Genomic DNA, 15155 nt, shown 5'->3' with positions numbered 1-15155 from the left:
AAATTATCAATCAAAAAGTGGCAGACACTGTTTAAAATGTTTATCAATAGATAGCGGATCAGAACGTGATCTATAAAATCCCGTGTATCAAACAGCCGCTCAGTGGTGCGCTGACAGTGATCGGAAAGGACTCGCATGTAAACTCATGTAAGTGTGTGTTTTTTTCAATTTATTCAAGTAAATATATATATCATACTATGTTAAATGGGGAGCATGGAAGTAGCCTAGACGGTTTTGGTTGCTGTGCTCATTATATGTTTCATCACATTACTCTTAATTTTCTGAATTGACTTTTATAACTAATCGTACATTATAATATAAACACTTCTTTAAACCGAAATTTCATGTTTATGCATAATAAATGTAGTGTTATGATTAATAACAAGAAATAGCTTTAAGAACTATTAACAGCATTACTGAAATGATGGTTGCGGTATGTTTAACTTGCATCGTAAAAGTGATAGACACAATAAAAAGTCTTGAGGCCTGAAAATTCCTTTTATTCTTTCATCATCTTTGGATTATATCTTATATTTTTACTAAATAAATATTAATACTTTAATATCACGCTATATATCTTAAGTATTAAATACAATGGATTCAAATGTTTATTCGCCCTTTACCAGACCTTTTAAGACAACACATTGACTCCGATGCTGGAACTACGATTAACATTATTGAAAACGGTAATTCTCAGTGTTAATACGCATACTCAGAAATCGTGTGGCGGTTCAAACGTTTAGTGTGATACTTTACTAAATCGATTGTTTACTCGTGATTCGGCCGCTGATTAAGATGTTTCACTCCATGGTCGAAACACTTCACATGGCAGACCGTTTATATTGCGAAAGTTTATTGAAAGTAATTGAAGATAGACAACAAAAATACTGGCAAACTTTTATTTAAATTTATTTTATTTAATCGATTTCTTCGTATCCTGCTGCGTTCTATTTCGAATAAAATTCATTTGTCAGTGAAACTATTCTGAAATTTGTATCAATGTAAACAATTGCTTTCCTGTCTGAATTATGTCTAATAATGCAGCAATCAAATCATGCAGTGGAAGTATTTCATGATCGTTATTATTATAATGATTGCAATATGCTGGATAAATTACAAGATCCGATTTTGATAAATTGATGTGATTTTTTAATGTTGGAACAAAATTTTGGATATCATGGATTGTGCTCCCTCGAAAAATTAAAACATTATAATTTATTGGAAATTCGCCTGTTGTTGGGCTCGAACCAGCTATAGTCGGTTTTATAAGCCTGGAAAATTTACAATTGAGCTGATATGCCTACGTTTTCGGAGTTATCGCAAAATAGAATACTTTAACAACTGATTGCCATTAAGATCATGGGGATCAATAGAAGCAAAATAACCCAGATTTTTACGAGTTTCACAACGGTCTTAATTACTTGTAATTAAGGCATTCAAAGAACACAAGTTCTTCTTGTGATGTCTGTTTGTTTGTTCATATTAAAACATGCATATTGGAGATTTTTAAACCAACACTTTTGAACTTAAGTGTTCTAAACGTTTCAGTATAAGAGCTGGCCGGCCCAAACAAAAACTTATTGTAATATTGTACTTCCAAGTCTTCTTCGAATTATTATCAATTACTAAAAAGTATTCCATACACTGTTTATTGTTAAATATATTATTTTGGTTCCTCAAGACAAGATTGATATATAACTTGAACATTAAGTCAGGTTAAAATTATAAGTAATTCATTGCACTTTATCAGAAAGTTGTTCATATTCCCTTATTCTTGCTTAATGAATTAAGTGACTAGTTTGTTTTAAAAACACTTCATCCGACAATTTTGATATTGTTTGTCGTGCAAGTTCTCTGTTACTTTCTCATTTTCATAAGGTTTTTATTTACACTTGGTGCACGTTTTCCCTGTGCACAAAATCCATTATATCCTGAGAGTATCAGCAAGTCAGGTATAAAAACCATGTCAGTTCTTCTGCAGTGACCTAGATACCTGAACTTTTCTAAGGCAATCAGGGGTCATGCAGAAGACTGTGTCAGCTCTTATGCATGGGCAGAGATATTTGCGCCTGTTAGAGACAATAACGGTTCATACTACAGAAAACAATACCCACTTTTCTACAATGACAGAGAAACTTTGGCCTATCTTAGCCATTCAGGGGCCATACAGACAACTATGTTAGTTCTTTTTAATGACAGATAAACCTTGGCTTAACGGAGCAATCCAGGCTTCATGCAGAAATCTATGTCAGATATGATGCAGTGGCAGAGATACCTGGTCGTACGGGAGCCAATCTGTGGTCGTGCAGTAACATTCGTCAGCTCTTCTGCATAACCATAGTTATCTGCGCTTAACTGAGCCAAGCAATGATTATGTAGAGAACAATATCAGCTCTTCTGCTATAACAGCGATACCTGGATCTATCTGGACCCGTCATCACTGGGTCTATCTGAGTAATTCAGCTGTTATGCATAAACCTATGGTAGCTTTCTGAAGTAGCATATCTGATTTAAACAAGGGTCATGCAGACAATTATGTCAGTAATTCTGCAGTGAAAACTATGTCTCGGCCTATCTGAGCAAATAAGGAGTCAGACAGAAAACCATATCAATAATTTTGTATTGACAGAGGAACCTGTGATTATCTGAGCCAATCAGGGGTCATGCAGGAAAGAAACATTATCATGTCTTCTGCACTGACAGTGAGATTTAGACTTATCGTAGCCAAAAAGGGGAAATGCAGATAACTTTTTAACATCTTCAGCTGTGACAGACATACTTGAGGCTAATCTACGCCAGTCAGGGGTCATAAGGTTTACTATATCAGCACTTCTGCAGGCACAGAGATACCTCTAAGTCACACAGAAAACCATCCTAGCTCTATTGCAGTGAGAGCAATAACTCGACTTATTTGAGCCAATCAGGATTCAAGCAGAAAAGTATATCAGCTCTTCCGCATAGAGATATATTTCTGGGCCTTTATGAACCAAACAGAAGTAATGCAAAAATACAATGTCCACTCAGTGACAGAGGTGCCTGGGCTTATCTGAACCAATCAGGAGTTATGCAGAAATAATTAACTTTCATCTCCTCTTCAATGAAAGTAACACCTGGAATTGTCTGAGTGAGTAAAGGGTTATGCATAACATTATGTCAGCTCTTCAGCAGTGTCAAAGAGACCAAGTAACAATGATGCCTGAGATTGTCTGAGCCAATCAGTGTTCAGGGACATTGATATAATGTAGTTTATTATTTACATTACCCAACGTTTATTACGTAGCCTTTAGTAACAAAATGTCTTTGATTTTAATGCTTTGAATTTAAGGACAACACTACATGACTCAGTCATAGACATCTCATTACAGGATTTTGCATAGCTCCACAAGAACGTGTTTCTTGGTATATTTCCGAATATAAAGGTGAAAAGTGTGATATGTATCGGACGAACTAAAATACATTCGATGTTGTCAAAATGACAGTGGAAAGTTACGCAGAGTGCACTAATGACAAGTTAGTGTCACTCTTAGTCCCGTTGTTACAGAGTTGTTTCTCATTAACTTGAGCTTCATAGAAAGGGTTTGTCCATCTGCCTAACTCAGAAACATTCATACAGAATTTGATGAAATTTAAAATGATGTAAGACTGTCAATCAAATTTTGGACATTTGTTTATTCTAACTATATAATACACTCTATCAGAAAATAATGCCTTGTAGTACTTTCAGTTCAGACAAAGTTTATCTTAAAAATAACTCAAAGACATTAGAAGGAATTAATTTGAATCTTGTAACATTGATTACTGCAGATCTGTACATAACCTACGAACTGATACTCATAGGCGCAGAAGTGTAAGGTTATTTCCCCTTGCACTTTGATTTTCATTAATACATACTGTCTTAATATGACTTCCAAACTATTGGAGTGAACTAAACAACATTTTTAAATTTCTGCATTTTTTTGCATTTCTTGAGTGATACACCCTCAACTACTTACAATTTAATGCATTTATGGAAAATATTAATTACTATTTACAATATTATAACTGTGTATTTAATAGCTGAAAACGCAAAACTATTAAATGATTGGTGAATGCTAAAAGCTTTACTGCGATTTACTATGGTCTCATAGGTAGAAATACCGTGTTTTTGCACATTTCTTTTAAATTAAACTCAGTATCCCTCATAAGAACCATTGTTTTCGACATTTTGTTCATCCTTTTGGTATATTAAAACAATTTAATAAAATGTGTTAAATCTTAATTGGGAGTATTGGTGCACGTTTTTAATGCTTTTCCGATTTCATAACATACTAATTACTTTGGTCCCGTATAGAGGGACATCAGTTTTCGAATGCGGTACATGGAGAACAATAGTTTAAGCTGTCATTGTGTTGGTATTTAATTCAAATTTATTTTAAATTTAATAATGACCTCGTTTCACGTTTTTAAAAAGACATTGTTAAACCATTTGCTCAAATTAGTAGAATAGTATGCAAAATTTAAGTAGTTCCAAAGTTCCAATTGCATTGTCATAATTCTTAGACCATCATTATTAAAGCAGTGTTAACAAAACTTTAATGTTTATATTGCTTTTCAACAAGGTAGTGCAAAAATATATCCGCACTATCATTGTTGAACAAGTTTTTTGTGTGTGTTTTTTTTTTCGTAAATATCATGTTTATCCGAGGTAATTCCCTTTCGTTCATTGTTACTAAAATCGATGCCCATTTAAGCCTAGTTCTTGAGTACACATTGCACGATCATTACGTGGTAATTTTTTAATACACATTTAAATTGGTATATAGAAAGCTTTTGCCGTATTTTCTTATATACGATTAGTGATATAAACTACGAGGGCCGACAAAATAATTCCTGAAATTTATAGTATCAAACTTCTAAAAGGGAGTCTTAACTACCAGTCGATGCAAGTAATACATGAGCACTAACGCCATCATCATTTAAAAGTATATGCTTTTAACATGATGATATCTATTGAGTATTATTAAGTCAATTTACTTTCTTTTATTTCATATACGAGTATTTTCAATAATGTTTTTTTTTCAGATAACGTCCTACATTACACTTAACGCCTCATCGACGGAAGACGCCACATGAACGAAAAATAGGCTTCAACATGGCGTCGTGTGAAGATTATATCAAATGGTTTGAAGAGAAAGACAATCGCAACTGGCTGAAAATATCGGTTGGATTGATCATTACCAAACGTGGACTTGCACCATTCGTAGAAAATACCGTGGAAACGTGGAAGAACGGCCAAGTCCCGCCAGGAATCAACTGTTCCGCGTGTTCTACTGCAGAAATTGTACCATGTTACCCTAAAAACAAAATTTGTAAACGTGGAGTTTGCAAATTGCACGAATTTGTGACATATCGTCCATGCCCGAACAAGGTTTGCGATAGACTTAGACAGTCAATTATAAATCAGCATAGATTGGTGGGTCCATCCTGGCGAAATACAAACGCCAGAGATTGGTGCTCAAATGCATGGGAAGTTGCTAAAGCATTTGTAACCCCAGACGGATATGACACGATTAGCACATCTGATGATACAGATTTGAACAGCATTGTCAGTGTTCTTATGAACTGTCTTCTTTTTGAGAACTACATCCCTGACCTAGCACACACGGTCAACGTTTGTACTAAGGTAAACTTCGATTCAACGAATAAAGCGCAAATCCATTGATATCAACAAAGTTTATATTAAATTTTAATCAATCAGATTTAAGTTACTTAATGTATACACCTACAGGTTTGCGACATTGGACGGAAACTACGCCACACATCAAAACTTGAAGTTACCGACGATGAGCTTAAACAATGGTTTGGAGACATGAGGGCGTTATTTAATATACCACAACACCTTGCAGCGAATTCTAATGCACAGAGTACGCTAGATGTATTGAACAAGGTACTATTGCACGTATTGGCGTCCATGATTTTCGTTCCTTCTCAGTTCCTGCTTTTTTCTCTGAACGCGTAACGTTTCATGCATTAGATTTTGTTATGAAACTGATGATTTTGTGCTCTTTATCTGCAGTTGAAAATATTGGTTATTTAAGGTTTAGACAATTGTCAATTATTAAATTACACTGATGTCAATAGTTGTCCAACTTTCAAAGTAAGTATTTATTTTACTTTTTATACTTTTCCGTGAGTAGATCTTTGATATTTTATTGCTGTATGATAATTTATTGATTCCTTAGCGAAAGAAAAGTAACGTGATTGTGCCGAACAAAAGTTAAACTAAGACATCAAAATAATTTTGTAATTCACGTCAATCAATCAATACATTTCTTAATAAAAGTATACGAGAAACAGATCTTTTCATAAAATTCGTCCAAATATTAACATTTTATAACTCTTAAAAGTATTGCATTCTGTGACTTCTTTGTGGAATTCATTTCGATCTTCCACCAACATTTGACATAGTTTGTCTATCTGGCGTTACAGTTGGAGCATGACCAGTTGCATATCGAGAGGACGGACGTGCTCGATGCCATAATAGATGTAGTAACTTCATTGAAACGCCTCAACTCTGAAGCACTGATTGACAACATCAGCAAGCTCCAAGAAATTCAGCAGGACATTGAAACACAGGTTGAAGAACATAAACGTAACGTTGGTGATTTGATCGATGAGAAAAAGGTTGAGGGAACACAGCATGCGAGTACATTGCAGCCGATCATCGATAACAAGGTTGATGCTTACCAGCAGAGCTTTAACGAGTTTAAGAAAGGTAAGTCTCTTTTTAGGTACGTTATTCTTATTTCAAAGATAAAATAAGAAATGCTACCGAATATATAAAATTAATATCCATGTAAAGTTAATTAATGGTTGTTAATATTCAAAATCTAAATATCACAAGTATTCCATATTCATGCAATGCAGAATATATATATTCTAGAGTGTTCGAACTGGTTGACATTTCAAAAATGTCTAAATAAAATAATTTGTATATTCTTTTATTTGTTTTCAAATTAGAAAGGTGTTAATTGTGTATGATGTCGTTATACTGAGCAAACGAAATTCTTTTAAAACCGTATCAGTTAAAAACCCAAAGAAAACCTCATTGGTAAACGACAATGTTTTTGTATAGCTATTAAACTTTCCTTTTGCTTGATCATTCAATCATGTGATTCCTCTGTAGGTGCTTATACAATCTTTGCTAAATTCCCGTGTGTTTACATGCTATTTATCTATATTGGCACCAAAACTTATGATTCCGTTTGCCCAATACCATTTAATTTAACATATGAATACATGTTGTCGGGTACCATGGAGGCATTTTACAAAGTTCAAAACGTTATTTTTATATTGTACGCAAAACTTCGCATGCTTTTCTTTGAAGCCGTTAGATATTGGATGAAATAAATTTGTTTTGGTGTTACAGAGCTCAAAAAAATTCTTCTTAAACACCATATCACAACCACTTCGACGCTGCCCATGGGGCCGTTTTTTCCTAATGGTGCATCTCGTATTGAGGACTTCTACGTACCACCAATGCTGTCAGAGGTATTCACGCAAACGACGTGTGACAATAAAAATCCGTTAGAAACCAAGAAACAGCCTATTACATCTCTTGAACCGCTGTTGACTATGAACGATACAAAGAAACAATTCACAATTATAACAGCAAATGCGGGTGTTGGCAAGACATCATTTTGTCATTTTTTAGCTGTCCTATGGTGCGCATCGCAAACAAACGAAAGAGATGTTTTAAAACATTTCGGGAAACGATACAATCTATCATTTGATGTTTTAGAAGACATAAAATACCTCTTTTATATAGACATGACCACTATTCCATCAGAAGAAAGAAATTCCGTAGAAGAAATACTTTATATGCATTTGAAAGATGAACTAGGATACAGTGAAGATGACAAACAACTCTTCGAAAAGCTGTTCACACAAGAGAGAGGCTTGGTGATTTTAGACGGTTTAGACGAAACTGCTATATCAAAACTACAACCGCCAATAGCCAACCGGACATACAGCGTTGTACTTACGTGCCGTCCATGGAAACTTGCAGACATGGAAATACCAAGACACACGTATTTGCATTTTAGTGTCGATGTTTTGGATGCTGAATCCGTTAAAGAGCTTTTAAGACATGCAAACATACGTCTTAACGCACATTATGGAACCACATTTAAGGTCGAAGATTTCTTTGCCGCTGTCGAGTCGCAAAAACTGCAGTCTTTTACCTCAAACACGCTCATGGGTTTGCAACTATACTGTGTCTGGCACGGTCGATGTATAGACGACGAAACACCGCAAAAGAGCAATACCAAGCTAACGCTTGGGAAAACAAGGTCACTCATTTATGCCGACGTTTTAGAAATGATGTTTGATATAGGACAAAAGAGGTATAAAGAAAGCTTACCACGAGCTCAACTACAAGCTCCAAATGAAAGGCGGCTTCCAACGTGTTTCGAGCGATGCAATACTTGTAAAGCAAACTCCGACACAATATATGAAACAGGAAAAATAGCATTTCAAATGTTAATCGACTTGAAATGTTGTTTTGATCAGGACACCATGAACTTGTTAAAAGAAAATAAACTTCTACAAGCTTCAGGACTCATAACAGCTATAAAGTCACACAAATGCAGCATTAAAAACACGATGTATCGTTTTTTACACAAAACCTACCAGGAATTCTTTGCTGCTGTGTATCTTTCGTCATTGAAATTCGAAAGTGAAGATTGGATGGCATATGAAAGCCATTTCGAAAGTACATTTACACCAGAGATAATGTTATTTCTGTGTGTCATGAATTACGAGCAGGGCCAGCGATGTGCGGAAATGTTCGGGGACATAGATCGTACGTTTTACGGAAAGAGTACATTCTATTTCGAAAAGCTCATCGAGTATCAGTCTACGGTGCTGCAGTCGTACAACGAATGTGTGAACAATGGCGTTTCTGAGCCAAAGCTTGCGTTAAGGCACAGTTATATAGATAATGAGCTTATGTCAGATGACCATTATCTATTGAATTCCAACGCAAAAACGACAGAAACATATGCAATGATGCGTTACGGCGTATGCGCAACGAATATGAATTCCAAAGAAACAATGGAAGAAAGAAACATCACTTCATTAAAAACCTACTATTCAAATCTGCAAGTATTCCCCAAAACATCTCTAACAACCTTGGAACTTATATGGCTTGACAATTTTGAAATACGAACCGATGAAATAGATCTCGTTTATTGCGAAAATCTTAAAGTATTGATACTACAGAACATCCGTCTCAGGCGTGTGGCCATCGCCCCGGCCCAGCTGGAGCAGCTTGTGGTTTCGACCCGTGAAGACCTTTGGAAGAAGATTCCGCCAATGGAAGTGACATTCGCACATGGAGAACAGTTTTCCAACAGACTAAGAGAACTCAGTCTGGTCCACATTTTTTTGAATGGACGCCTAGATATAAGTCAGTGCGATAAACTTCAGAAGCTGGAACTGGACACAATGTCATTCCGTGCCACCTACCACCTGGACGTATCATCATTCACTGACCTCACTCAGATAACAGTGAAGGACATCCGCCTCTGGCAATTGACCATCGGCCCGGCCCAGCTCGAATTGTTCTGCGTCTCCACCAGCGAATACATGATGGAGACGATTCCGGCAATGGAGCTGTCATTCCAACATGGAGAACAGTTTTCAAGCAAACTACGGGAGCTCTGGCTCGACAACATTAGTTTAGATAGACAATTAGATATAAGTCAGTGTGCTAAACTACAGACACTGACACTGGACACATTATCATTTCCTGACGACTACCATCTGGACATATCCTCATTCACTGACCTTACTAGGATAACACTAAACGACATCTCCCTTATGCAATTGACCATCGCCCCGGCCCAGCTGGAATTGTTCTGCGTCTCCACCAGCGAATACATGATGGAGACGATTCCGGCAATAGAGCTGTCATTCCAACATGGAAAACAATTTTCCAGCAAACTTCGGGAGCTCAGCCTGGACAACATTACTTTAAATGGACACCTAGATATAAGTCAATGTGATAAACTACAGACACTTTGGCTGAACACATTATCGTTCCCTGTCGACTACCACCTGAACGTATTATCATTCACCCACCTCACTGAGATCATTCTACGTAACATCTGCCTCAAGCAAATGACCATTGCCCCGGCGCAGCTGGAGACATTCTGGTTGGTCACCGATGAAGACCTGCGGGAAAAGATTCCACCCATTGAGGTGACATTCGCACATGGAGAACAGTATACCAACAAACTTAAGGAGCTCAGTATGGACAATATTGTATTAAATGGATACCTTGATATAAGTCAGTGTGATAAACTACAGAAACTGCGACTGTACGATGTATCATTCCCTGGCGAATATCACCTCGACATATCCAGCTTCACAGACCTAACTAGGATAAAATTACGGAATGTCCGCCTCTGGCATATAACAATTGCCCCCGCTCAGCTTAGGCAGTTCTGGGTCTACACAAATACTAATCTACTGGACAAGATACCCGCCATGAAGGTCACATTCGATGATGGGGTACAATTTACTAACAAACTACTAGAGCTAGGTCTTGGCAACATTGTTTTAAATGGACAACTAGATATATCTCAATGTGATCAACTGCAGACTTTGCAGCTGGTTACAATTTCATTCCCTGACGACTATCACCTGGACGTATCATCATTCACTGACCTCACTGAGATCATTCTACGTAACATCTGCCTCAAGCAAATGACCATTGCCCCGGCGCAGCTGGAGACATTCAGGGTGGTCACCGATGAAGACCTGCGGGAAAAGATTCCACCCATTGAGGTGACATTCGCACATGGAGAACAGTATACCAACAAACTTAAGGAGCTCAGTATGGACAATATTGTATTAAATGGATACCTTGATATAAGTCAGTGCGATAAACTACAGAAACTGCGACTGTACAATGTATCATTTCCTGATGAATATCACCTCGACATATCCAGCTTCACAGACCTCACTAGGATAAAATTACGAAATATTCGCCTCTGTCATATAACCATTGCACCCGCTCAGCTAGAGCGTTTCTGGGTCTATACAAATACTAACCTACTGGACAAGATACCCGCCATGAGGGTGACATTCGAAAAAGGAGAACAGTTTACAAACAAACTGTTGGAACTCAGTCTGCGCAACATTGTTTTAAATGGACTACTAGATATATCTCAATGTGATAAACTGCAAAGACTTGTGCTGAACGCATTATCATTCCCTGACGACTATCACCTGGACGTATCCTCCTACACGGACCTCACTGATATAGAACTACTTGACATCCGCCTCAAGCATTTGACCATTGCCCCGTTAAAGCTTGAATGTTGTTTGGTCTTTACCAGTGAAGACCTGCGGGAGAAGATTCCTCCAATGGAGGTGACATTGGCACATGGGAAACAGTACAACAACACCCTACTGGAGCTGTTTCTTGGCAACATTATTTTAAATGATCGTCTTGATATTAGTTCGTATGATAAACTGCATACTTTGCAGCTGGAGTCATTGTCATTCCCTGATGACTATCACCTTGACTTGTCCTCATACACGGACCTCACTGAGATAGCACTACTTGACATCCGTCTCAAGAAATTGACCATTGCCCCGTTTAAGCTTGAATTGTTCGGGGTCTCAACCAGTGAAAACCTGTGGGATGAGATTTCTCCAATGGAGGTGGCATTAGCACAGGGGGAACAATACAGCAACACTCTACTGGAGCTCATTCTGGACAATATTATTTTAGATGGAAGCCTAGATATAAGTCAGTGTAATAAACTGCAGAATTTGAAGCTGGATAAATTGTCATTCCCAGATGAATATCACCTGGACATGTCCTCATTTACGGACCTCACTGAAATAACACTGCAGAACATCCGCATACAGCATTTGACTATTGACCCGTCTAAGCTAGAGCAGTTCTCGGTTTCCACCAGTGAAGACCTGCTTGAGACAATTCCGCCAATAAAAGTGACGTTCGCCCAGGAAGAAAGGTTTTCGAATAAGCTACGCGAGCTCATTCTGGATAATATTGTATTAAATGGAAACCTAGATATAAGTCAGTGTTGTAAGCTAAAGACACTGCGACTGGCCACATTAACATTCCCTGAAGACTATCACCTGGACTTGACCTCATACGCGGACCTCACTGTGATATCTTTTCGTAACGTCCACCTTCGGCATGTGACCATCTCCCCGGCCAAGTTTGAGATATTTAGGGCGTTGAACGTTGAACATATGAGAGGAAATATACAGCCGATGGAGGTGACAATTTTAGGTGGGGCAAAGTTCACTCACAAGTTAAAGAAATTGGGCCTGGTTAACATCATTTTAGACGAACCTATTGATTTAAGTCAGTGTTCCAATATAACAGAAATTAAGCTTAGTGAGGCCATTCTCAGCGATGCCAAAAGTGTTCCTGAGGTTATGCAACGAATGAAAATGTATCGCTCGAAAGGGTGTGTAATTTATGAGCAAGTTCACTCAAAACAAATATAAACACTATATTGGACAATCGACGATCGAATAAGAAAACTGTAGATGCTGGTTCAATGTTAATTACATTGTAACCTGCCAGGATAGATAAATGGATATAAAACATACGATTTAATACGCGGTACTGAATAAAAAATCAAATATGATTAAAGACGTGTGATGCAGTGACGCAATGTCATATAATCATGCAGTAAACGTTACATCCTAACTATATTTGGTTGGCGACCGGCTTTAACAGTGTGGTATAACGTATACAGTCGGACCCCGATGGCTCGAATTCACATGGACCGGCGAAATAACCTCGAGCCTCGAAAATTCGAGCCAAGCGGGATTGTTTACCTTCAGTTTAATTATCTGTCTTTAACATATAGTTCGAGCCAACGAGGAATTCGAGCTAAATGAGTTCGAGCCAACGGGGTATATATAGCAATACCGGCACTGATGGTCTTCAAATCAATAAATGTGTAAAGGAAACATAGGTTTTATTAGACTAAAGCTTATTGAAGTTATAAACAGACACATTTATAACAAAAGTAATTGAGGCGATTCTTGTAAAATACTTTAATGTTTATTGCAAAGCATTATTTTGGAGTAAACTTTTGAACTTTATTTAAATCATGCAGACTCATAGAAACTGTATATTGAAAAAAATATAACAGATTTGTTTATTTTTACAAGTATTAAATTATTTTGTTTGTAAAAAATCGGGTTTGCATATGATGCAGTTGAACGATATATTGCATATATAATGCAATTATTTAAAGCAAACGTATTAATATGTGATATGAGTATGTTTATGTACATTGTCATCAATAAAGATATTATATTGTGTTGATCTAATTTCTAACATGAAGAAATAACATGCTTAAGGAGGACAACGAATGCATTAGATAATGTCATTTAATCCTTGTGTATAACAGTGGCAAAATAACCATCAAATTGTAATGAAAACAAAAATATGTATGCCAACCTTTAACGAAAGGCATAGTCCATCTCGCAAATACAAAGAAAAAGGCGAACTCACGTCATCGATAGAAAAAGCGAATGACTCACAAATTTCCCTGAATTCTGCATTATGATCGTCAAAAAATTCCACGAATAATTACTTTGTTAAAAATGGCCGCGTTACGTCTACAGGAAGTGACGATTAGTGTACAGTATACTCGTAAAATAAATACCGTTTTTTGTTGTTGTTTTTTGTGCTGTGACATTTAATAATTGTTTCCGTATAAGCAATTTGTTAATTTTGCTAAAATATAAAATATTATGTTCTTATTTTGCTCAAAAATGTGAATTCTTTAACTTCTGACTTCGTTTCGCTGTAGTGGCCTCCCTTGACTTCATTAGACAAAACTAGGTAACACATTGGAATTCCTTTCGCGCATTTGACAGATGGCGGTAAATTTAAATCAAATTGAAATCGAAAATATAAAAAGGAATAATTAAATTGGCAGGTATAAAATAAATGGAATATTACGATACAACGAATTTCTGGTGACCTGCATCACGTCTCGTTCGGTAAGTTAACATGTACCCGTCTCGACCTGCGGTCTCAGTCACCATAAAAGCGTCCTATCATTATATCCCCTATGTATTTATAAATATATTTTGGGCATTCCACAAAATGGGTATTTACTCATTTCAATCAGAGCTCATAATGGTAAAGATAAACTCAATATGCACATGGGTGTCAATGTCGTGGCGGAGGCGCTAGAATCTACCATCCCCCACCCCAATTCTCACAAAATATCTGTGACAGTTTGAGTAAGTATTCATCAAACATATTGAGCCTATTTACATGTAGTTCAAATTATTAATGCTAGGGGGTCGCGAAACATTGTTTTATAGGTGAACGGACATGGACACATACATAGCAATAAAATATATAGATGTTTCGGATAAAACACATCTGTTGTGAACTGAATTGAAATCATGAAAAGCGAAGAAAATACCACAAAAATGCAATAAAAAGTATAACTTTTAGAGGTCTCGAACTCGCAACCTTTCGCGTTACAGCCCCACACGATACCTACTTTAAATGTATATTATTCAAGGTTAGTCACTCTGCAAAGGTAGCTCTAAATTGAATGAATGCAACAGTGGAATTGTCTTAAAGGTCACAGCTCACGGGTCAAAGTTGAACTATAGATATATGATCTATGACGTCAAGAAAGGTTTTTCCTTCTACTTTAATGGACTTTGATTCTACGATCATGAATTTATCTGTAGGCTAAATAAAACAATAATTACTACCGGGATAAACGAAGTCGTCTGAAACTGAAATAACTTGCGCGTTCTTGGTGCTATCTTTATAAACAAGAAAGACATTCAATAAAACAAGAAAAAAGTTGATGCATAGCATCAAGTCGGCGCAATTAAATTAGAAGAAAAACGTGCATGCAGATAACCAAAAATGGTTATTATTTCAATGAAAATATTTTGTTTTATGTTGGGTGTACATATGCTCGAAAGACATTATGGTTATTTTTTCCCCAAGCTAATCCTCCGGTTAAAACTGAATAATAATAAAAATATACATACGTTTCTTCGGGTTAAATAGAGTCAATGGTCTAATACATAGATTTCAATAGCATGAAATTCACCTTTTATTTGTACCGGCATGT

General features: G+C 36.7%; 1 protein-coding gene across 2 annotated transcripts; it reads left to right on the top strand.

The window, feature by feature from the left end:
- The first annotated feature begins 42 nt into the window (after positions 1–42).
- On the top strand, positions 43–13250 carry LOC128205861 (uncharacterized). 2 transcript variants are annotated; one of them, XM_052907874.1, is made up of 5 exons: positions 43–147; positions 5062–5662; positions 5768–5926; positions 6469–6754; positions 7409–13250. In XM_052907874.1, the coding sequence occupies exons 2-5, from the start codon at positions 5132–5134 to the stop codon at positions 12532–12534; spliced, it is 6102 nt and encodes a 2033-aa protein (XP_052763834.1). In that variant the 5' UTR covers positions 43–147; positions 5062–5131; the 3' UTR covers positions 12535–13250. The 2 variants fall into 2 exon arrangements, with proteins under 2 accessions (XP_052763834.1, XP_052763835.1); XM_052907875.1 differs by lacking the exon at positions 43–147 and adding an exon at positions 3035–3124.
- The last annotated feature ends 1905 nt before the right edge of the window (positions 13251–15155 follow it).

Source organism: Mya arenaria, chromosome 10 (assembly GCF_026914265.1).
Source record: "Mya arenaria isolate MELC-2E11 chromosome 10, ASM2691426v1".
Taxonomy (NCBI): Eukaryota; Metazoa; Mollusca; class Bivalvia; order Myida; family Myidae; genus Mya; species Mya arenaria.
The sequence above is the reverse complement of the archived record's forward strand: the minus strand, read 5'-3'. Positions and strand labels throughout refer to the sequence as shown.

Excerpts from the sequence above, each read along its gene's own strand:
- LOC128205861 (XM_052907874.1), top strand. The coding sequence starts at position 5,132 with ATGGCGTCGTGTGAAGATTATATCAAATGGTTTGAAGAGAAAGACAAT. Across the intron at positions 5,927-6,468 it reads CGCTAGATGTATTGAACAAG|TTGGAGCATGACCAGTTGCA; the intron begins GTACTATTGCAC and ends CTGGCGTTACAG. Across the intron at positions 6,755-7,408 it reads CTTTAACGAGTTTAAGAAAG|AGCTCAAAAAAATTCTTCTT; the intron begins GTAAGTCTCTTT and ends TTGGTGTTACAG.